At 39.6% G+C, this 25,679-nt stretch overlaps 1 protein-coding gene and 1 long non-coding RNA gene across 2 annotated transcripts in view; one reads left to right on the top strand and one right to left on the bottom strand.

Moving 5' to 3' along the window:
- The window catches only part of map3k12 (mitogen-activated protein kinase kinase kinase 12), a 44,509-nt gene extending 21,989 nt beyond the window's left edge, over positions 1-22,520 (top strand). Inside the window, exons 7-14 of the mRNA XM_055215696.2 lie at positions 302-410; positions 7,054-7,163; positions 9,230-9,346; positions 10,507-10,623; positions 10,766-11,423; positions 20,124-20,191; positions 20,427-20,712; positions 20,840-22,520. Of these exons, the coding sequence (XP_055071671.2) occupies positions 302-410; positions 7,054-7,163; positions 9,230-9,346; positions 10,507-10,623; positions 10,766-11,423; positions 20,124-20,191; positions 20,427-20,712; positions 20,840-20,956 (1,582 nt within the window). The 3' untranslated portion in view covers positions 20,957-22,520. The remainder of the gene's footprint in view (positions 1-301; positions 411-7,053; positions 7,164-9,229; positions 9,347-10,506; positions 10,624-10,765; positions 11,424-20,123; positions 20,192-20,426; positions 20,713-20,839) is intronic.
- LOC141350235 (uncharacterized) lies at positions 11,861-13,029 on the bottom strand. Its single transcript, XR_012358247.1, has 3 exons — positions 12,971-13,029; positions 12,527-12,885; positions 11,861-12,382 (listed from the first exon to the last, which is right to left on the bottom strand). It is a non-coding gene; the product is annotated as an uncharacterized lncRNA (long non-coding RNA).
- Positions 22,521-25,679: the final 3,159 nt, after the last annotated feature.

Below are 25,679 nucleotides of genomic sequence, written 5' to 3'. Positions count from 1 at the left end.
CCTTTAAAGTTGACTGAAAGACCAGCTGACCCACCAGCTTGACCAGCTTTGCCAGGCTGGGAGGACCAGCTTAAACCATCTACTGCCACGTTAAACCAGCTAGAACCAGCTACCAGCTTATGCTGGTCTTAGCTAGATTTTCCAGTAGGGAGGGACAGCTTGATGGTAAGCTACTGGCCTGCAGCTACTGACACTAAACAAGAAATTTATTGAGTGAGTTTGGGATCCTGTTATCACAGCTGAATGAAAAATCATTAGACAAATCATAGACATTTTAGAATGTGTGTGTGTGTGTGTTTAGGAACTGCAAACCAAGGAACCGGCCATCATTCAGACAGATCCTGTTGCATTTGGACATTGCCTCAGCAGATGTGCTGTCCACACCACAGGAGACATACTTCAAATCACAGGTAAACTCTACAACAACACTACAACATCACTCTTACATATAACATTCTGACAAATTGTTGGGCAAGCTATTTGGAAAATGTATCCCTCGGGAAATGTGGCATGCTAAGCTACAGCGTCATGGCAAAAATAGTTTGCTACATCAAAGCTAGTTTTAATTTTTATATTGAAACAACTTTATTCCAGATCAGTGCTATTCAAAATTGTTCAAAATTCACATCGTAAAGACTTCTCTTTGTTTGGATTGCTAAATAATGTTCCCCTCTGGAGGAGAAGATGAAGGTAATGCTCCAAAAATCTGGATGCTAACCTCCATAAAACATGAAGAAACATTGAAGTAGCCAGAGTTTAAAAATTAGTGAGGTCTGGGGTGGGATGTCAAGAATTGTACTAAAATATCAACTATTATACCACTGGGCTGTTGAATGCTTCTTTCTGATTGGTTGAGCGGGCATGGTCGGAGAGCTCTGAGACATGTTCCTAGTCGGAAAGCCTTGAGAGCATTTTCCTGGTCGGTGAACCCCAAGAGCGTTCTCCTGGTCAGAGAACCTTAAGAGCGTTGTCCTGGTCAGAGGGCTTTGAGAGCGTGTTCCTGGTCAGAGCCTCAAAAGCGTGTTCCTGGTCGGTGAGCCTTGAGAGCGTGTTCCTGGTCAGAGGGCCTTGAGAGGGTGGTGCTGGTCGGAGGGCCTTGAGGAGCGTGTTTCTGATCGGAGAGCCTTGAGAACATGTTTCGGGTCAGAGTACCTCGAGAGCGTGTTCATGGTCGGAGGGCCTCGAGAACGTGGTCATGGTCGATGAGCCTTGAGAGAGTGTTTCTGCCTTGAGAGCGTGTTCCTGGTCGGAGGGCCTCAAGAACGTGTTCCTGGTTGGAGAGCATAAAAAGCGTGTTCCTGGACGGAGAGCCTCAAGAGCATGGTCCTGGTCAGAGGGCCTCAAGGGCTTGTACCTGGTCGGTAAGCCTCGAGAGAGTGTTCCTGTTCGAAAGGCCTCAAGAGCATGGTCCTGGTCGGAGGGTCTTATGGGGTTGTACCTGGTCAGAGAGCCTCGAAAGCATGTTCATGGTAAGAGAGCCTCAAAAGCGTGTTCCTGATCGGAGAGCCTTGAGAGCGTGTTGCTGATCGGATAGACTCAAGAGCATGTTCCTGGTCGTAGACCCCTGGCCAGAGCTGTGTTCTTCTGAGCCCACCTTGATGTTGGAACCACCTGTCCCACTTCCTTGTCCTGAGGTTTAAGACTAAATTTGCCCTGTTCTGTAGTTTCAGTCCTTCCCCTAGGGCCCAATCTTGTCCAGACCCTCAGCCTCTTAAACTTCTTTTCCCTTTTATGTTGTGTTGATGTGCATTGTTTTCCCTAGGTAACGCCACAGGACATCCCTTAAGGGAGGGTACTCTCACTGTCAGACCTGTATGGATTTTGTGTCTTGTTTCTTATGACAGTATTGTGACACTCCTGTCTGTTGTGTCAGAGCATGATGTTTGGATCCTGACCTCCATTTATAGTCTTGGTTCTTGTTCCTTTGTGTCAGCATCCAAAGTCATCTTATGGATCTTATGTTTATGTGGGGAAGCACATGGCTTTATGTTCTGTGTGCCATGTGCTCTCCTGTCGTAACCTAGTTTAGTTTCTCTCCTTTTTAATGCCCTTGTTTTTGCTGTCCTGTGTTGGATTGTCGTTGTGCGTCTTCTCATGCCATCTTTTAGTTCCTTGTCCTGGCATGTCAAGATTAGTGTTATGTATGTTGTTTAAATTATTGTCCCTGTTTGCTCCATCAAGAGTATTTTCTGTTACTCAATAAAGTATTTTGTTGAAGAGCTGTCTGGTTTTGGGTTAAGCATACTCTCTGCATCTAAAAAAAATGCAAATACATTTTCTGAAAGGCTTTTTATTAATGCTTACGCAAGTAACAATCATACAGAACTGATGCATTAATGCGCTGCAACACTTGTTTTGTACCTGTGAAGCTTATTTACATGTCAGCTCAGTATGGTCTAAACTGAACAATGTACAGAGTATAGACGCTGAGGGAGACAAATGTTACTGTTAGTACTGCTAATATAAACGTCTTGGGGACAATTTGATACACAAGCTTATTTAATAGCACTATGAATTATAACAATTTGATTATTTTTTGTTGTTTAGGCTAATAGTTTACATGTATTTTGTAATAAAACCATTTATTCTATATATTTCATGCTATATTCATCTTTTTTTTGCCTGTATAAAGCTGCAATCTGTAAGGAGCTGTAAGGAGCACTATGATTGCTGCGGCTCAGCACTCCACGTATCAGCACTTTTTGTATAGTTGGTATAGTTTCTTGGTAGTTTATTATTTATTGAGTGTAACACATTCACAGACATATGTAAAATACAGTCGTCATAAACTGCTCAACATCGGACTGATACCCGAGGGCTGCGTTGTCAACTAAGAAGATCCTAGACAGACATACCTCCTGAGCTTTCAGACCACCTAAGTCTCCGTGGATTACTCTTCCAGCCTAAAGCAACGGAGGCGGCGCAGAGAGAGGAAGCAGAAGCGAGGCTGCAGAGCTGGGATACGAGCTAGGCTATGCAGAGAACCGCACAAGCCTCCGCTGCCGAGCCTCTTTGTCGCAAATGTAAGATCTCTTACCAACAAAATCGAGGAGCTGGAACTTATACATCCACTCAGAAAACCATCCAGGATTGCTGTGTTATTGTAATCACTGAGACTTGGCTCAACCCAGTTATTCCAGTGGAGGCTATTTGGCTAGCAGGACATACAGCACACCGGGCCGACAGGACCGCAGACTAAAACAGAGGAGGGGGGCTTTGTGTTTACACTTACAACAACTGGTGCACAAATGCTGTAATATCTGACACTCACTGCTCCCCAGACTTGAAGTTTTTATCAGTAAGATGTTGTCCCTTCTATCTGCCATGAGAATTTACCGTTGCTGTAATTATTGCTGTTTACATTCCTCAGAATGCTAACATCACAACACCTTTGGGCTACTTGCTAACTGCCATTAGTAAACAACAGCAGGCCCATCAAGATGGAGTTTTTGTAATAGCAGGTGATTTTAACAGTCTTAAGACTGTCTTACCTAAATTTCACTAGCATGTGCAGTGTCCAATTAGAGGAAAAACACACTTCACCATGTCTACAGTAACATCAAGCATGAATATAAGGCATTACCTCTCCCCCATCTAGGACCGTCTGACCACATTTCATTGTTTCTGATTCCAGCAAATAGACCAATTATCAACAGGGTGAAACCAACTACTAAACTATACAAATGTGACCAGAAGGCGCATCTGAGTGGTTGCGGGACTGCTTCAGTTTCACTGACTGGACTGCATTTGTAGATGACAATTTATTCTTACTTATCCTCTATGCTGTTTTACATAAAATGCTGCATTGATAATGTGACCACCACAAAACGGATTTGCATGTTTCCAAATAGAAAGCAGTGGATGACTTAAAATGTTAAATTCCTTCTGAAGGCCCGGAATTCTGCTTTCCAGTCAGGAAACATGCAGCAGTACAGTGTAGCCAGGGTAAACCTGAAGAAGGGTATTAAGGATGCTAAAAATCAAGAACCACTTCAGCAATTCTGACCCCTGAAAGGCATGGCAGGGGATTTGTCACATCACTGGGCAGAATAACACTGGCAGTCTTACTAACAGCAGTGCTCTACAAGCGGAGCAGCTCAACCAGTACTTCAGATGCTTCGAGGTGGAGAGGATTGAGACTATTATCGAGACTACTACCAATCCAATTCCTGCCACCAACAGACATGCACTGGCTAACCTACGGAGGTGATACACACTCTCCGTTACATCAACATACGGAAAGCAGCTGGTCCAGATGACATCCCAGGGCGCGTCCCAGAGACTGTGCTGCACAGTGAGGTAGGTTGGGTTGGGTGAGGTATTTACAAATATTTTAAACCTTTCTCTGTTGCAGTGCACTGTTCCAATATGCCTGAAGACATCCATTATAGGCCCATTGCACTGACACCTGTAATCATGAAATATCTGGAGAGGCTGGTCGTGCAATACATCAAGACTGCTCTTCCACCTACTCTGGACCCTCACCAGTATCCATACCATAATGCCATCTTCACTGCTCTCCACACTGTACTGTTCCACCTGGAACATCAAGGAACGTATGCATGAATTCTGTTTATGGACTACAGTTCTGCATTCAATACCTTCATACCTAGCAGACTGTTTTCCAAGATGTTTGACCTAAGCATACAGTACAACATCTGCCTGTGGATTAAGGACTTCTTAAAACAATGGCCACAGTTGGTGCGGATGAGCTCACATCACTCCTCAACTCTGACACTCAGCATAGGAGTCCCACAAGGCTATGTGCTCAGCCCATTTCTCTACTCTTTGTACACTCATGATTGTACACAATTTATAATACTAACATCATTATCAAATTCGCTGATGATATAACTATAGTGGGGTTGATCACCAGAAGCGATAAGTATGGCTACAGAGAGGGCAAAGAAGTTAATGGTGTGGTGCACAGAGAATGTTCTGTCTCTAAACATCAAGAAAACAAAATAACTATTTATTGACTTCAGAAAGAAACAGGATGTTCACACACCACTGCACATCAATGGGGAGAAGGTGGAGAAAGTGTCCAGCTTCAAATTTCTGGGAACGTGTATCTCAGAGAACCTCTCATGGACAATAAACATCATGCCAGTAGTCAAGAAGGCACAAAAGCTACTGTACTTATTAAGAACGCTCAGGAAGATTAACCTGTCACAGCAGCTTCTGGTAGCATTCTATCGCTGTTTTATTAAGAGTGTATTCACACATGGCATGCTGGTGTGGTATGGAAGCAGTTCTGCAGCTGACAAAAAGGTTCTGCAGAGAGTCAAAAAGCTGCAGAAAACATCATCACAAACCTACAGTTTACCTGCCCTGGAAGACATATTCATCACACTTTGCCTGAAGAAAACACAACATTTTAAAGGATTTATCACCCTGCCCATCATCAGTTTGAACTGCTACCTTCTGGTAGATGCTACAGGACTATTAAAATGCACCACAAGATTTATAAACAGTTTTTATCCAAAAGCTGTTACCCTATTGAACTCTGAAATGAAAAATCACACTACAACACATTCTTGACAAGCAAGAGCATGCATTCAAGACAATAACATCTGTGCACTTTACTTTTATCTATCACTTTATGTGCAATAACATAAGCACTTTTTTACAGTATACATTGGAAAGTTTACAATTTCGTTGTATTTTTCTTTACAACGACAATAAAAGATTAATAGAATTGTTTGCCTCTCTATCGCCATCTCTGTTGGAACAATGGAATTGCAGAGTATTTGTGTGAATAAAATGTATGTCTTTGATCATCTCATCAGAGTAGATCTGCCATTATACATTCACATGACAGTTAGGAACAAGTAATACATCTGCAGCGGTTGTTCTGACTTTTCTTCCGAGGGGCGCGAATTCAAATGTGTTCGGTGCATCATGGAAACCTATGTGTGTCATGTCAAAATACGTGCCTGCTGCACATGTGTTGAAAGGGTTTATGATAAAAGAGACACACACATGACGGGCAAAATACATGAAAGTTTTACCTGTTCAAAGGATAAAGTCTTATCTCTGTTCCAGTATTTAGGATGCACTCACACTATCCAAACCAAACCATGTCCACCCTCCCTTCTCCCCCAGAAGCACGCACTCCCATCGTACTTTTATCAACCCGAGTCACGCTTTCGTTATTAGCATGCGATTGTTTTGAACAAAGCAGGAAATAAAGCGCTCTCCTAACACTGGAACCCCTTGTAATGTTAAGTCTGTGTTTTTTTTTTAAGAAGGCAGATGAAGGGGAGTGGTCACGCAATTAGCATCTCTCCTTTTGAAACGTGCTCTTTCAAAACTTGCGATTTGCGATGACATTGCGCATTCCACGCTTGAGCCCAAGTAAACCGCGCTCCAGCCCACCTCTGCAAGCCGCCCAGGGCGTGATTATCCAAAAGTGACAGGGCGCGGTACAGAGCAATCACACTAGCCAAACGAACCAGGCTTTGGGGGACAAACGTGCCTGATAGTGTGAGTGTGCCCTTAATCCCTTCAGATGTTGAAAGGCTCTTGATTATTGATTATAAAGTTGATTATTTTTCTTTAAAATGCATACCTGACCTGTCAAATGTCTTAAAATATCCACTAGAGCAAAGTTTGAGGTAACCGTGGTATAAGTGGAGTAATTGACGACGGGTCGTTGAATTATTAGAAAATAATGCACACTCGCCGTATAATTCCGCTTCGTGTCGTGCTGCATTACAACCTTGGGTGTGCATTATTTTCAAATAATTTAACGCCCGTCATCAATTATTTCTTATATATCGGCATGATGTTGCTGGATGATCATCACTTAAACTAATCAATTAAACACCTTCATCTAGATGACGAGTTCGAACTCTAAGCAACTGTTGTAGGAACACAACTACAGACACTGCTTAGCACACAAACACAATATAGTAACTGGATCCTCTTCTTACTGTTAACAAATATGACATAATAACACAAAGATGAATAACCCAAATAATAAATCATTATTATAATCGTACTGTTGTGATAAAAGACAGTGATTGTGTATGTATGTATGTGTGTTTATAGGCGGAGTGGCGTGAGGAGGTGAAACAGCACTTTGAGAAGATTAAATCTGAGGGAACGTGTCTTCACCGTCTGGATGAAGAGCTGATCAACCGTCGTCGAGAGGAACTCAGGTGAAAACATGTTTTAGTCTCCATTAGCTTATCATACAAATCTTTCATTTATTATAGTTTTGACCTTTAGGTGTAGTGTTTTAGGTCTAGTTTTTACATTTAGACTACCATGATTTCTAAACAATGCCTAATTTCTGCATAAATATTTAAAAAAGCAAACCAACTTTATACTGTTTTCTGTCCATATGTGCTACGAAGGACGTCTCGTTAAATTCTAGGTTGAGGACCCTCTATACCACATCCTTTAGAGCAGGGGTTCTCAACCTTTTGCAACTTACAGCCCACCAATGACTGTTTATTCTGAGAACCACTTTTTTAAATATGATAGTATCTACACAGAATAACAGAAAAACAATAATAATAATAATACTTTTTATTTATATTGCACCTTTCAACACCCAAGGTCGCTTTACAAAGATCGGACAAGATAATCATATACAACAATATTATCAGTCACTTTCAAGGGTACAGTAAGTTACCCTTATAGACTATGAGCAGGGGAATAATATTCAGAAAAATAATATGTTTTTAAGAGATTTTTGAAGGAGAGAAGGGTGGATGCTTGGCGAATATCTTGAGGAAGGGATTTCCACAACCTTGAAGTCGCAACACTAAAAGCCCTTGCTCTCGTAGTCTTTAGATTGATCTTTGGGGTGACTAACAGTCCTGCACTAGAAGCATCGAACAGGAGCATAAGGCTGGAGTAAGTTGTATTAATATGTAGGGCCAAGGCTGTGGAGAGCTTTGTAAGTAAGAATTAGAACCTTAAAGTTTTTACGGAGGGAGACTGGAAGCCAATGAAGATGATGTTAGATTGGAGTAATGTGTTCATACTTTCTAATATGTGTGATCAGGCGAGCAACAGAGTTTTGAACATATTGAAATCCTTGATATTTTTAGCAGAAAGGCCATAAAGTAGTGAGTTACAATAATCTAGTTGTGATGTGACAAAAGCATGTATTATTGTTTCAAAATCCTGCTGACTGAGTGAGGATTGAATGCGAGATATATTACGTAGGTGAAAAAAGCTGTCTTTACCACTTTATAAATGAAAGAGTTGAATCAATGAGAATACCAAGATTGCGAACAGTCATAGAGGGCATTATGAAGTCATCATCCAAATCTCTCTGTTGACCAGAGAATCTAGAAACAACTGATTTAGGGCCAATCAATTTAAGGAAATTTCCCTCAAGCCAATGCTTGAGTTCCTTCATACAGGTTGTTAATGTAGATGGTGAAAACACTGAGGTGGGAGGTATGCTAAAATAAATCTGAATGTCATCAGCATAGCAGTGAAAGTTAAACCCATATTGTTTGATAATTTGACCAATCGGTAGCATGTAAATGGTGAATAGAAGAGGGCCCAAAACAGAGCCTTGAGGTACACCAGAACAGATAGATTTGGTGAATGACTGGTATACAACAAATGCATTGTGACATGCCTTTTGCTTCACTGAAGTGGTCTATTGATTTTTTCAGCGGGTGTGTTAAAATGACTTTTACTTATACACATGCAGTGAATTACAATGCGTCTATATTTTGACGCATAAGCCAAACAACTTAAAGTTTCATGCACGTAAAAAATTTACACGAATGGGGGAAACCTAGAGCCTCAAAAAGTAATGCGGAATCCACATTAAAAAGTGGCACTACAGTAGGGCAAAGGGTTTAAAACCGAACTAGGGGTGAGGATTTTGCTTCCTTTCATGGTATCGAACATACGTTCTATCTGATGTGACGTGATTGCTGTTGCGATATTCAAACATAAATGGGCTTTTAGATCATGCATCTTGAATGAGTGTTTTTAATTCTTATAAATTCTTATAAATTCATAAGAAGAATCTGATGCGAATATAAAAAGATTTATAAAAATCATTTGTCAGTATTCTACCACTGCCTATGCAGCCCACCAGATGGCGCTCCGAGGACCAGTTGAGGATCACTTGTTTAGAGGATGCAACCCCCAGAAGGCGCAAAGGATGCAGCCATTTGAAACAAGACACAGCTGCTTTAATGTTTACTGTGTTTCAGTAAAAACAGATTTCATGTGTGTTTGTTACTAACAGACATGCACTGGACATCAGAGAACACTATGAGAGGAAACTAGAAAGAGCCAATAACCTTTACATGGAGCTGAATGCTGTCATGCTTCAGCTGGAACTCAAAGAGAAAGAGCTGCTCAGGTAACACCAACTTTTTTCTTTCGTATGATATCACTTCCTGTTTGAAACAGAAACTAATGAAGGACTTTCCCTCAAATAACCAATAGGCTTTAGTTTATGTCACAGGCATGGAACTGACTGGCTGATTGATCTTGATAATCAGAGGTCTGTGGTATTAGACAGATTAACACACAACATCTGTGATCCACTGTATGAAAACAACATTTGGCACGATTGTGAAAGTTCACTGGAAGAAATTATATATACTGTACATACTCCAGACAAATATAAAAATTACCCCATGATTTACTCACCCTTAAGCAATCCAAGATACATATGACCATCATCTTTTAGATTAACAGATTTGAAGTAATCCAAGCTTTATAATGGTGGAAAACAGGGATCAGGAAACAACTTCTGACTTTGAAGTTCTCACTATGCTAAAACGTTCTGGTGAATTGCAAGTCCAACACGGCATTGTGACTGGATGCTAGTTTTTATAGGTAATACAGTTTGAAATATGGATATTTTTCTTACAAAATCACATCAGTTACCCTCTGACAGGGCCGGAGTGGGACTCGTTTTTAGCCCTGGAGTTTCATGCCTTAGATTTTTTTATTATTTTAATATTATTATTAAGTAATAGCCTACATAAGTCTGCAGCAATGCACTGTAAAAGTTTTTAAAACTTAGGTCATGTACATTGCCAAATAACATAAGGTAGGCCTACCTTGTGTTAAAAAAGTACAAATATATAATGGAATTTCAAAATGTTGTTTTACTTTTTACAGAATTAAACATGATACCATTAACAAGTGACCCAAGAACAGGGGTGTGTTGCTTTAAAAAACTGCAAATTCTCTGAATTCAAACATTTGAATGGAAAAGTTCTGGGATAATTTAACACCTCTGATAAAATATATAACACTGTGCCAGTGATTTCTGGGTATTTTAATGTAAAATCTTACATTTAGGTCCAAACCTAAACCAAAAAGATATTCAGTGAAATATAAGATAAACAAACTGGACAGAGTTTATAATCCAGTTTATCTGAAGAATTTTGTAAAATGTTGGCCTTGTACATATGATTAACACAAGAGCTGTAATAAAACTGAATTTATTAAAATATAGTGAATAGGATCTACAGTAGCAATACTCTGTGTGTTTGTTTGTATATTTAGAAGAGAACAGTGTCTGGACAAGAAATATCCCAGTATCTTTAAACATCCCTCATCCACAGTGGACAAACTCATCAAGAAGAGAAACGTTCCTCAAAAACTCTCCACACACGGCAAGAGGTGAATTAAACACCACATAATATGTCCTTCTGTACAATTTATAACATGTACAATAAATGCATTTCAACTGTAAATATTCTCCACAATAACAGCATAACCCAAAAGGTTAACTGATGAAGCTGTTATTGTCTCTTGTATCAAGGCCTGATCTCCTAAGGTCGGAGATTATTCTTCCTAAGATGGACGCTGGGGTGGTCCAGGTGACCGTCCCGGCTTGCGCGAACCGAGGACCCACCTCACCGAACCGCACTCGTAGGGTCAAAACTCGGCACCGGAGGAGCGGCCGTGGCAGCAGCGGGGATCTCTCAGGGCCAAAACACCCATCTGCCCCTCCCAGCCGAGAGAGAGAGCCCACCCAGTCCAACACGACCACAACGGCCCCGCCCGTCACTGAATCGGTTTCAGGAGCTGCGGTTAGGGAGGGCCAGCAGGAGCCACCTCCGTTAAAGCTTTCCTCCTCCAGCCCGGATCTGCTGAGCTCCACACGTCGCGCAGAAGACGGGGTGAGTGGAGCCTCCGCCACTAAAACCCTGGGTGGAGAAACGGGCGCCCGGGCTGAAGCCGGGGCAGGGCTAGATGAAACTCCGCCCAGAAGTGACACAGCGAGCGAGGATGCGGCTTCGTTGCCTTTTTCCAGCAGTCCTGACTCGCCCTGCTGCGGCAGAAGTGGAGCTGTGGGGCGAGCTCATGGCGAGGAGAGAGAGGAGGGCACTGGAGCCATCCGATTACCCAGAGGATCCAGCGGGAGTCACCTGACTCCATCCGCCATCTTGTATCGAGCCGCCATCACACGCAAGCAGGTAGAGATTTAACATACATTCAGGATTTAAATGCTGTGTATAAATCAACCCGATTTGATTTCATTTCATTCAGCAGATTTCAATGATTATTCATTCTACGTGTTTTTACAAGAACAGTGCTGTAAGAAATTAATTTATATCTGCACATTTTTTAAAGAATTTATACATTTGTATAAACATTTATGGAAAATGATATATTGTGATGTTGTAAAGCCTATTATTTCTTTTGTAAAGAGTTTTTGGGCCCAGTGCTCAAATTGAATTAAGTCATAGTGGGGTCTGCACCACGGCAAAGTAGCAAACCCAAAATGGCAACACATTACTACTTGATGGCAACAAAATTCAATGATTTATGAAATATTAATGCTATGCTATTTTTCCCACATATTTGTGTTAGTAGTTTATTACTAGAGAGAGAGGGAGATAACACGGAAGTTAAACCAACAGGGTGTTTATTGAAACATACAACATAAATCCACAGTGGTGATGGTCAATGGTAAATATGAATGAATATAGATGGCTGAACATGCACTCCAAACACAAACACTTCTTGAAAGTCACAGTAAACAAATAACACTTTCCTTTAATGTAGACAAAGGTAGACAGATGATGACAATGTCTCTGCATTAACTAATGACCAAATATTCAAAATGGCCGGTCGGGGTCACAAAAGCTGTCTTCCATTTATCTCCACTGCGAATTCTGATAAGGTTATAGGAACTTCGGAAATCCAGCTTGGAGAAGACTTTAGCACCTTGTAACTGTTCAAGGGCTGCTGCAACAAGAGGAAGGGAATAATGGAACTTCGTGGTAATCTTGTTGAGGGCTCGGTTATCAATACAGGATTGGAGGCCACCATCCTTCTTGGCAAAGAAGAAGAAAGAGGATGAAGCAAGGGACATCAAAGGGCAGATGTTTCCTTGACTTGGCGCTTTCTTGATGTAGTTCTCCATGGCCTCCTGTTCCGGAATGGTTAGTGGATAGATTTTACATTTAGGCACTGGTTCACCATGGCAGATGATGTGGTAATTATGAGGCTTTCTTGGGACAAATCACATCCTGGAATTTATGGTATTCTTTAGGAATAGCTACTGACACATTACCTTTTGGGCATTCGATGGATGTGGGAAACAGGATGGGAAACATGATCACTCCATTTTCTCACTTCACCGGTGTCTCAAGAGACTGGATGAACTGGATGATGTCAAACAGTCCACGGTCGCCCTAGTATGACATCCGCATTAGAATTCTCCAGAACCAGGAAGCTGATACTTTCTAGGTGAAGGACCCCCACTCTCAGAACGAGTTCACAGGTAATGGATGGAAAATCGATTGAGGGGTTTTCCAGTTACTGATTGGACCTTGGGTTTCTGGGGGATCCGTTCCTTTTAGATGTAAAGTTCTGAGCATAGTTGCGAAGAGATTAAGTTACCAGCTGACCGACAGTCGAGGATGGCTGTGACTGTAACAGAAGCATCAGATAGAGGGAGCTTAACTTTTGTAGTTTATGGAGTGTAAATGTTAGCTTCAGGTTGAACCATACTCACCAAAACTCTTGGAGGACGGATGGGACACTCTCCAATTGCGTGTCCAGATGCAGCACAGTTGGCAATGACGTTCTGACTTTTGGTTCTGGAGAGGTGTTTTTTCGCTGGCAGAGGGGATATTATGTGAATGGTCCTTAAACTTCATTGCTGGTACGACCAGCATGGGATTTATGCTGGTGCTAATGCTGGTTTGGTGCTGGTTTAGCTGGTGGTCACCAGCATACCAGCACCAAAACACAACATATGCTGTGCGAATGCTGGTTTGTTGCTGGTTTAGCTGGTGCTGATTTGGTGCTGGTTTAGCTGGTGCTAATGCTGGTTTGGTGCTGGTTTAGCTAGTGCTCATGCTGCTGCTAATGCTGGTTTAGCTGGTGCTCATGCTGGTGCTGATGCTGGTTTTGTGCTGGTTTAGCTGGTGTTCACTAGCAAACCAGCACCAAAACACAACATATGCTGGTTTTGCTGGTATGCTGTTTTTTTCAGCAGGGCAGAGAGAGAGAGAGAGAAAGAGAGAGAGAGAGAGAGAGAGAGAGAGAGAGAGAGAGAGAGAGAGAGAGAGAGAGAGAGAGAGAGAGAGAGAGAGAGAGAGAGAGGGAGAGAGAGAGAGAGAGAGAGAGAGAGAGAGAGAGAGAGAGAGAGAGAGAGAGAGAGAGAGATTTTTTTTAATTTTTCAAGCTTCTTTATATAACAATATTACTCATCATCAACAGATCTTACAAAAGTGTTTTAAAAAACATTAAACAAAAAGTGCAAAATTAAGTTCATTGTCAATAACTGAGCACAAAGCTCCTCTGTGACACCATATTCCTTCAAAAACATTTAAAGAGTTCATGATTTTATAAAAACGAAACTCAATCATAAGTCTTGATTTGATCATGGCTGAAAACACCCTTTCCACATTATACTCACTTTTTTGCTCAATTTTATCCCTTCTGCTAATATAAATGGCCATTTTGGCTTTGCCCAGAATAAAATTTAACAAGTTACACTCGTACTTTCTTCTTTGGACATATTTACAACCCAAGATAAAAGTTTGCACAGAAAACTTCTCATTAAAACAGTTAAAAAGATCTTGCAAACAATCAAACAAAGGCTTAAACCTTGAACAATACAAAAAGGTGTGAAAAACAGTCTCCCTCTGAAAACAAAAAGGACATTCTTTGCCAACATCTGGATTTAAAACAGAAATAAAAGCATTAACAGCAACAATGCCATGTAAAATTCGCCATTGTAAATCTCCATCTCTTTTAGCTAACGGTGGCTTATACAGTGCTCTCCACTCTGGTTTGACATCATTACTCATTTTAAAAATAGTACGCCATGGTGTATCAATTCTTTCATGGAGTCCCTTTTTATTAAAAGATTTTACACAAGCATGGTACATATTTTTACCATTATTTTCATACATATCCATGTCTATCAACTTTTCAGAATCCAAAAACAATCCTGTATAATCACCTAAATTGGGTGAAAGAAGCAGGTTTGGAAATGTATCTTTCTTGTTGGGGACCAATATCCCTTCACAATAATCCTGAAGCATTTTCACTTCTTCTGTTGTAAAAACAGATAGTAATTTTTGTAACACTTGTGCAACAATTCGAGTGGACTTCACTCCTAAAACATTAGCTACATCTTCAACTTTTTCCCAGACTTGGGCCAGCCACTTTAATTAAACGTTTTACTGTTGTTATCTTGGATTTAATGAATACTGCTGTCATTGACCCACATGCACCAAGAATGTCCAAACGTGACCCATAAATCAGGGGTTCTTTCAGTAGCCAAAATATTGAGGATGTAAAGTCAGTTCTTTTTACTTGAAAAAGGTCCCAAACTTTAAAAAGATTACTATAAAACTTCGGCAAACTGGATGTATTCATTCTTTTGGGATCTAACAAGAACAATGATTTATCTAAACATAGTCCTTCAGCAGTCCTTAAAATTGCACTGGCCACTGGCCTCCAACTTAAGTCCTCTGGGCCATTGAGAAATCGCTGTAGGAAATGTAATCGAAAATCTGCAGTCCTACTTTGCAAATGTACAAGTCCTTGTCCTCCTTCTTCCTTTGGCAAATACAATACATTATGTGGTATCCAATGCAATTTGTCCCAAAAAAATCTACTAAAAGAGATTGGATTTTTCCTAATAACCATGCGGGTGGATCTATACAAGCTAGTCGGTGCCATAAAGAAGAAGCCACCAGATTATTAATAATCAAAGCTCGTCCTCTATATGAAATATTTTTTACAATCCATTTCCATTTCATAAGACGACCTTGTAGTTTCTCAATTGTTCCCTCCCAATTTTTTTGAACAATCGTGTCGTCTCCTAAAAACACTCCCAAATATTTTAAACCATCTTTTTTCCAACTTAACCCATTTGGTAGTATTGGTACCCCCTCTTTCCCACTTCCCTACTAACACTGCTTCACTTTTATCCCAATTAATTCTTGCAGAAGAGATGGTTTCAAACTCCCTCAATGTTTTTAATAAAGTATTCACATCATTTTGCTTGTTAAGTATTATGACAACATCATCAGCATAAGCTGATAAACAAAAAGTACTTTCACCGGCTTGTAAAGATACCCCTTCTAAAACTCTTCTCAATTTATTTAAAAATGGTTCTATTGCCAACGTATAAAGTATTCCTGATAGAGAACAACCCTGTCTTACACCACGACATACTTTAAAAGGAGCACATAAGCCACCGTTAACTTTCAATAAACTCTCAATGTCATTATATAATATTTTAACATAACCTATAAAATCAGAACTAAAACCAAATGCTTGTAGAGTTTTCCACAAATAGTTATGTTCTACGCGATCAAACGCTTTCTCCTGATCTAAGGAAATCAAACCCATATCTACTCCCAATATTCTAGAGACATCAAATAAATCTCTTATTAGATGGATGTTATCGAAAATTGATCTGCCAGGCACACAGTAAGACTGACCAGAATGGATTACCTCTTCCAAAACCCGTCCTAGTCTAGTAGCTAACACTTTTGAGAGCAATTTATAGTCGTAGCACAATAAAGATACGGGTCGGCATTGCTTTATATCTCTCACATCACCTTTCTTTGGCAAAAGGGTAAGGACCGCTCTTCTGCAGCTTAGCAGCAGAAGTCCTTCGACTAGACTGTCGCTGAGAACTTCCAGCAGATCCTCCCCTAACACAGGCCAACAGGCTTTATAAAACTCAACCGGGATTCCATCGATCCCGGGAGCCTTGCCATTCTCCATACTTTGCAGAGCTTCATATAGTTCCCCCAGGCCGATGGCTCGCTTTAGTGCTGCATTAGAGTCTTCAGAGACCTTCGGCAGCTCTTCATAAAAACTCTGTTCAACAACCCGATCCTCTTTGTGTTCGCAACTATAAAGCCGTTCATAAAATCGATTCGCTCTTTCCCGAATTTTTATGGGATCTGATAAAAGAGAACCAGTCTCAGAAAATAAAGAATGTATCAATCGTTTTTGACCATTCCTTTTCTCTAGACTAAAGAAGAACTTTGACGGCACATCCATCTGGTCTATATCTTTAAACCGTGATCGAATTAGCGCCCCTTGTGCCTTCATTCTTTGCATATCAGACAAAACAGATTTCTTTAAAAAAAAGGGAATCAATATGCGCTTGATTTCCACTTAACTTCGCTACTTCTTGGAATTTTAAAATTTCATCTTCTAAAACTTTTGTAGATTTAATTATATCTTTCGTGACATTGTGAGTATACTGTTGACATAGATTTGTGTTTTTACAAACTCCCATCATTTCTGTAAAGACTGATAATTAGCTTTTTCATTCCTAAAATTCTCCAAAAAAAAAAATTAAAAGTTTCAATAAAATGTGCATCACTTAATAAATTCGTATTAAAATGCCAATAAGCACTTTTTGGTTTGACAAAGTTTAAAGTTACCGTACATATAACTAAACTATGATCTGAAAACCCAACTGGAATTATAAAACAGGTCTTAAAAATACTAAGATGATGTTTAAAACAATAGAATCTGTCCAGTCTTGCTAATGACAACATGTTGTCACGGGCATGTGCCCATGTGTATTGCTTTAGATTCCCATTTAAACTCCTCCATACGTCACATAAGTCATTTGTCTCAATCATCTGAATTAGTCGTTTGCAAGAGAGTAAATGTGGTTCTACATGATTTCTATCTATATTAGTTTCTACACAGTTAAAATCTCCACCTAGGAATAAATGTTCTTCACCATTACATTTTTCTAAAGTTTCAGAAAGAGTATGTAAAAAAACCATTCTTTCTACTGGTAAGGTTGGAGCATATACACACATAAAAACAAAGGTATGGCTCTCAACCTGAACTCGAATCTTTAACAACCTTCCTTTCACAACCTCTTCCACCTCAGTAGAATGGGGAGTAAAATTTTTAGAAAATAAAATGGCAACGCCTCCACTAAGTGAGGATTTATGACTTGAAAAAAAATACCTTTAAATTCTTTTGTCCAATCAGCAGCATTTGTTATATCACTGTGTGTTTCTTGTAACAGTAAAACATCAAGTTGTTTCTGACTCATAGTTTCGTATATCTCTGTACGTTTTATGGAATCCCTTGCTCCATTTACATTTAGGGATGCAATACGAATATCACCCATAACAAAAATAAAAGAATAAAAAAGTAAACTTAAGCCATAAAAAAAAACAGCCAATATGGGGTAAATAATTAAGCCAGTTCAATGCCATCAATTTATTCTGTCGGTTTGAGTTTTGTCACAAATTTTTTCAACCTATAAACTTCTTTGTTTGTAAAATACCCCTCACTCATAAAAGTTCTAGTATTTTCCACAAAGCGTTTAATGTCTGGAAAAATAATCAGCAACCTGTACCCCCCTCAGATTTTTTGTCAGTTTTAAAAACTTCTTGATTTCATCAGTACCATACTCGTGACATATCCACTCATTCTGAGAACAACTAGAAGCACTAGAATCAGAGAAATCACTATCATTGCCATCATCATCAGCATCAACCTCCTTTGTTCTGTTCATGTTCTGTTGTTTTAGCTTGCTTTGATTCTGAAGCCTTATCATTATTTTTCCTCTTTAAAGGTGCTTTGAATACAGCCTGATCTAAATCCCTCATTAAATCATCACTTAAGCTGACACTCCCCGAGGGGACTATTGTGTCAGATGCCGTGACATGTGTAATATCCATGCTCTCAACAGATTTATTCACCTTGGGCTCATCTAAGACAATCAAACGGGTAACTAAACCAGTCTCCCCATTATTCACCTTTTCTGCCTGTGACAGAGACATTGTATCAGTTAAGCCACTAATGTTACTAGATGTCCCAGGTTCAGCTTGGGTTGGTTCATGAACATTCTCTGTTTCTTCGTTCACAACTTTCACACTATTTTCTTCTGGAACATCTTGTTTGTTTGTACCGTTACTATTTGGACAAGCACGTACTAAATGTCCAATTCTTCCACAGCCAAAGCATTTCATCATATCAGTAGATACAAAGACTGTATAATCAAAGTCATCCACTCTAAACTTCAAAGTCAGGTTAAGTTCCTCTCTGTTATCTTTGAGGATCATGTAAGTAAATCTCCGAAAAGATACTACATGCTTTAACAAATCCGATTTACTTCCGAAGGCGATCTTTTTCACCGGAGTGACTATCCTTCCAAAACGTGACAGTTCCTTTGTTAACATTTCGTCTTAATAAACGGCGGAACGTTAGACAAAGTGACTTTCCTAGCGGGAGTAGAAAGAGGAAGCACTGGGATAAATAAACCACTGATTACAACTCCTTTCGCCACAACTGCATTTGCTTTCTCAACTGAATTTAAAAACAAGACCATAGCGTTATTCATTCTTGATGCCGCTAAAATACATTCATGTCCAACAACATCTCCGACGGCGAGAATGCACTCCTCTACATTCACCGCGGACACCACCTTCACGTCGTGTCTTCGTGTAAGAGAGTTTAAACTAGTGTTTGTGTTTTGGGCTGCCATGCTTCCCAGTACTACACTGGTTGCTGACGCCGGAAAACCCCAAGGAAAAACCTTATTTCACTTTACTACACCACAGATACCAAAAACCCAAAAGGAAATAATACAAAAGAAAAAAGATTTAAAGAGAGAAAGCAATAGTTTTTGCCACAGCGGGCATAAAAAAACCACTTACACTCACCACACGCTCCTCACAACCGCTCGCTCAATCAGACGCATGCGCGCACACACACACACAGAGAGAGAGAGAGAGAGAGAGAGAGAGAGAGAGAGAGAGAGAGAGAGAGAGAGAGAGAGAGAGAGAGAGAGAGAGAGAGAGAGAGAGAGACAGAGAGAGAGAGAGAGAGAGAGAGAGAGAGAGAGAGAGAGAGAGAGAGAGAGAGATGTGTACATAGAGATCATTGTTTTTAATGTTTTTGGTCACAGTATAATTACTTGCATTAAATTTATGTTGGTAAGGAATTCTAAAGCCCAGACATGAAGTTGACAACCACTGTACAAAGACATACTGAGAGAAAATGACGCCTCAGTGAAAAGCTTTCTCTTCCTGACACTGAGCGAAAAAAATCCATTTTAAAATGTAAATGTTTGCCAGTTTTTATTTACCTTCTACGCCCAACTATCAGCACCCTTAGCAGTCTTAGATATTGAAATAGACACGACATATGAATATACAAAAAATATACTTGACATTTATTATTGTAAATAATTCATTCATGACATTTACTGCATCCTAACACATATTTAATGAGATTTGTCAGCATTATCTTTACTATGTGCCTTATGGGGGTCCTCAATTCGAGCACTGCTTGGGCCACTGCTACACAAACTTCTTTCTTTGATTTAAATGAGTTTTATAAATAGTGGAAACACAGAGATACAGCCGATTTAAATCAGTGCTGTGTCTATTAGCACACTGAGAATTACATTACAAATGTGATGGTTATGTGGCAGATATTGTTCAAATTGAATTGCAATAATGCAATGTTTGGTCATAAGTTTCAGTCCACTGTAGTCGGTGGAAATGCCAGTCAAAAAAAGAGTATCTTGATTTGACACAATTTAATTTTTCTCTTGACATTGTTCCTATAAAACATGAATTTGTCTAAAAATGACTTTTGGATATGAAGTGTAAAATGTAAATATCTGAGTAAAGTGTGTTTTATATCATCAGCGGCGTGGTGTCTCTTCTGAAGAAGAGGAGGGTGAGGTGGACAGTGAGGTCGAGTTACCAAGACGACGGTAAGAATAGAACGACAGGGCAACTTAACGTTTCTCTCAAAAAATCTTTTAGTGGGCTGGGAAGCTACTTTTTATGCAAAAGTAACTAAAGTATAGTGTATTAAAGCACATCAAAATCAATGCACATCAAAATCAATACAAGACGAATAGATGAAGTTAATTTACACACAGACACTGTGCGTCATTTAAGAGTTTGATTTACGGTTGTGGCCAAATTATTTCCCTTTTCTGACAGGCGGCCAGCCAGTATAACCAAATGCCAGTCAGTGTCTACCTTCAGCTCCGAGAACCTGTCAGTGTCAGAGGGAGAGGAGGGTCACACCACTGACCACTCCCACAGCGGCACACCCGACGTGGTCAGCACTAATACGGACGAGCGTCTGGACGATCGCAGCGATGATCTGATCTCTCAGGGCTCGGAGATTCCCGCCGACGTCACCGAACCGACGCTGTCTGAAAGAGAGGCTGCTGCCCTCGAACTGGAGAGAGCAAATTTTGACCTGGAGCAAAATATCCTGGAGGTACAAACAAACACATAACATGATGCTATACACGTAATACACCACCAGATCTTTCTCTCTGCTCGCGTAACATTAGGCCAAACAGAATGAGAAATATATATTTAACGTGTCTTTCTCTTTTACACAGACTCGTGCGTTGTGTGAGGATTCAGATTGTGACAGTGCCGAACTCGACCAATCGGGGAGCGGGGAGCCAAGTCGTCCCCCGAGCGCAGGAGGCTGGGGCCAGGGTCCTCAAAACTGAAACTCATACACATGCAACACATTCATGGAAACATTACACCAGCACACACGCTGATCTTCACTGACAGAAAACACAACCATTCATCACTTTAAGACACCGGTCAAAACAAAGTCGTGATTGTAAACGGCCTCGTGATCATCGGGGCATCGCCACGGATAATAACTCTTGCTAAATACATCAGGAACCACATCAAACCACCGATCCAGTGACTGAAGAACACTATAGCTGTGTTTGTCTTATTAGGGTTTTGTTTTTAGTGCATATAAGACCCAAATGACATCCGTTAATGTGTAGAAAGTTCAAGATTGAGTATCGAGAATAAAGAAATGGGTTGCATTTTCATTGGGACTGACTACTACACTACACTACACTATGTACACAGACACTTCCTTTCCAAAGCAAGGAAATGTACAAGGTGCACGTAAATATGTGATTCTATTAGGACCATAATGCCCTGATTATAATGTAAATATATATTTAGTAAGCTAAATCTATGACATAATATTTGTTAAGATAATTCAACGAAAACACAACAGATTGACAGATACAGTTCTCTTCCTGAGCCTCCTAAATGTTCAGTTCTCATAGACTCACTGCCTTTCCTCATGCAAGTACAGTATACACAATACTACGCAAACTGAACAATAGCCCACTATTAAATGTACATTATAGTCATTTCAACTGTCCGCTCTCCTCTTACCTCTCGGATTATCTTTAATAACGTTTCTTTCGTATAGGGACATGCAATATGTAAATGACTTACTACTTTTAAAGAAGCACTTTTATTTTCTGTACAAACAAACGAAAAACACAAACAACCGTAAAAACAAAACGAAAACAAAATGTATATGAATTTTAGCTTGCAAGATGTTGGTATGAGAAGTGTAAAGCTCTGAAGAACAAAATGCATGATAAACATTTTTATGTATTTTAATTTTTGAATCGATTGTTTTTATACATCTAAAGAAATGTTTGCACTTTTTTTACCTTGAATGTGTAATAACATTGTGTTGCTTGTAGGCACTTTACAGTACATTAGGATGTTTATATACACGGACATGATCATGTAATTCAATATTGTATTTATGATACGATAATCGTGATGTAATGAGAGATGCAAATCTCCACTGAACAAATCCTTTGAACCGCATCACTTTTTTCTTTTAAAACCATGATTTTAACTGTAAATTGAGGTTTATATCCAGGGAAGTCTAAGCAGGTTGTAAAAATGTACAAAGAAAAGAAAAGGCAAATTGTTAAAATTTAGGAATATTGGAAGCCCTTTTCTGACTGAAACAGAACTTCTGCGATTGGTTTACATTTACGTAGACAGCAATAATCAGACTATGATGGTAATCTGAATAAGAAATGGTCATGTGAAACATTTCTGATTATTGTAATAGAGACACATTTGGAATAAGCATGACTGAATAGAAATGTGGACTATTGTAATCGCATTACTAAAGAAATGTAAACAATGTTTATTGTACAGCAATCGGACCGCTTGACAACAGGTTTTACCTTCCAATGTTTGTGAAAATAAAATATATCAGTATAAAATCTCTGCTATGTAAAAGAACTGTTGGTATATCTTTGAATGCTAAAGGTTTTATCATCATGTGTGTTCCCTTAGATTTGAACCCATGAACTTTGCTAATACAATGCACTACTTAAGTCTAAACAGGAGTCTAAATCAAACAGATACATTTTTACCAATAGTCAGAATATTGCAATCCATGTTAATGTTAATCTCATGTCAGTTATGGAGTGTCATAGAAGTGACAGAAGTAAAGTTAAGATCTCTAAATGCTCTTCTTCTATACAGGTACGGTACGTGATTGCACGAATCAATGTTATGTTTGCAATATTATTTGAGAGCTCAGACAGCTTAGGATATACAGTTGTGTTCAAAATTATTCAAAATTATGTTAAGGGTTTTAGGGAATTTAGTGTACATTTGTAATTGTATTCAGAATTAAATCCTACAATGACTTCTTAAAGAACCATATGCAACTAAAATGACATCAATTGGTTTTGTAATATAGTAGTAAATGTTTCTGTTGTGAATTCTTCATTGACACAATTATTCAACCCCTTAAAGAACTATCACTCTGAAGAACAGAGGTTCATTGAAGTGTTTTCAATCAGGTATTGAAAACACCTGTGGATGTCAGGGAACAGCAATAAAGCCTAATAAGCACCAATTAGGCAGCTTTAAAATGACTGTGATACTCAACTCCTTCTAAACATTTACTGGTGTGGTTACAAACATGGTGAAGTCAAAAGAATGGTCCAGGAAGACAAGAGAAGAGGTGATTAATCTTCACAGGAAGGGCAATGGCTATAAGAAGATTGCAAAGATGTTAAACATACCAAGAGACACCATAGGAAGCATCATTCGCAAATTCAAGGCAAAGGGCACTGTTGAAACGCTTCCTGGTTGTGGCAGAAAAAAGATGCTAACTGCGACTGCTGTGCACTATCTGAAGCGTAGAGTGGAAAAAAGTCCCCGTGTGACTGCTGAGGAACTGAGAAAAGATTTGTCAGATGTGGGTACTGAAGTTTCTGCTCAGACAATACGGCGCACCCTGCGTACTGAATGCCTCCATGCCAGAACTCCCAGGCGCACCCCCTTGCTATCTCCAAAGAATAAGAAGAGTCGACTGCAGTATGCCAAAAGTCATGTGGACAAACCACAGAAGTTTTGGGATAGTGTTCTGTGGACTGATGAAACAAAATTAGAACTGTTTGGGCCATGGATCAACGCTATGTTTGGAGGAGGAAAAACAAGGCCTATGAAGAAAAGAACACCTTGCCTACTGTGAAGCATGGTGGGGGGGTCAATCATGCTTTGGGGCTGTTTTGCTTCTGCAGGTACAGGGAAACTTCAGCGTGTGCAAGGTACCATGAATTCTCTTCAGTACCAGAAGATATTGGATGACAATGTGTTGCAGTCCGTCACAAACCTGAGGCTTGGGAGACGTTGGACCTTTCAACAGGACAATGATCCCAAGCATACCTCCAAATCCAGCTTATGCTGGTCTTAGCTGGATTTTTCAGTAGGGTGATCTGATGTCAAGGATAATCTACAGCTAGATGGTTGTTATTATTGCAGAAGAGATTTTAAGATGTACATCATCCCGCGTTATTCCATACGGCCATGAGTAAATATATGGAGATAAAATATTGAATTTTTGATTTGATCATTTCTAAGAATTGCCAACCTTCCATGAGGGAAAAACCATTTCCTAATGTTTCCTAATGCCAAGATGCAGTTTAAGTTCAAAATCCAAACAAGATGAACATGCATTTGGTTTAATCATTTATAAATAAAATCTCTTATAGGGCGGTTTCCCGGACAGGGATTAGACTTGTCCTAGACTAAATAAATGTAAGAGCTGTCCAAACTAAAAACAACTTGCACTGACATATCTTAAAATACATCAGTGGCCTTTGTTTTGCCTTAAAATGCACACAAGTTATGTTTTTTTAGTGTAAAAACCTCTGTTTTTACAGTCTATGGTAAAAACTAGTTATATTTCCTAATTAAACTAAGGCCTAGTCCTGTTTTAAGCTAATACCTGTTTGGGAAACCACCCCTAAATGTTATATATTATGCATATTTATATAGAATTTATTTATATTAAATGACTCCTGTCAAGATTACTTGCAGTACCCAGACGAAGCTGTGAATGTTTGACACTGACCAATCAGAATCAAGCATTCCGGTGCATCAGGTAGTAAGATAATTTAAAGGAACGCTGTTGTACTGTAACATTGGTTCCCCATGTGGTTGATAAGCGTAATTGTCTGTTACCAGTGTGGTAAGTCGTTGTTTAAGCCTCTTTGTGGGCAGCGCAATACATTTGTTGACTAAGCTGATGGAACTGGTAAATGCAGAAATGTCAATTGGAAACCATGTTCACCGACCAGGTAAAGTAGCCGTTTTGTTTTTCCACAGGCAGAGGATGGGCAGGGCTGTGTGTTCCTACCTGAACACAAAATTTGCAGACGCTATGTCCGAAACCGTCTACCTTCATAAAGCAGTAGGTGAAGCGAGTAGTATGTCGAATTCACAGTATTCCAAAAAACAGTAGGCAAAAAGTACCCGGATGACCTACTACATCAGGCATCCCGAAGTGTTCATTCAATGGATCCTTTACCATAATCCCGGGAGAAGAGTTACTCAACGAAGAAGAAGAGGCGTTGTTTTATTCAAAATGAATTTGGACTCATACTGTAACATCTATGACTAACAATTTCGTTTTGAACATCAAACATAACATTTCATATTGAAATAAAACGATGTCATCAAACTAAAATTTATAAGACTTGATTACCTTATCCTTCAAAGTGATTTTTCGTTCGCGTCTGATTTATGTCTGTCAGCAGTTAAGTTAAAGACTACAAATCCCATAATTCCACGCTGCTTCAGAGCGTCATTAAACAATGTCGTTTGATGTTATTGTGTTTTGGCGCCATCTAGTGGTAAAAAATCTACGTATTCCACCTTTAAACAGCTGTCCCTTGTGGTTATTGCTCTTGTTTAACGTCATTCCAGTTAACGACTAACTTGTTATGTCATGTGATGTATCAACATGGTGGATGTAGTATGTCCGAATTTGTTCATTCTATCCATTTTCATATCAATTAATGCAATTTTACTTATAAAGTACAATAAAAACAACAGTAGCTGACCACTGTGCTGTACAAACCTTTCTAA

Source organism: Misgurnus anguillicaudatus, chromosome 17 (genome assembly GCF_027580225.2).
Source record: "Misgurnus anguillicaudatus chromosome 17, ASM2758022v2, whole genome shotgun sequence".
In the NCBI taxonomy this organism is placed as follows: domain Eukaryota; kingdom Metazoa; phylum Chordata; class Actinopteri; order Cypriniformes; family Cobitidae; genus Misgurnus; species Misgurnus anguillicaudatus.
Note: the sequence above shows the minus strand (reverse complement) of the source record. Positions and strands in the feature narration are given on the sequence as shown.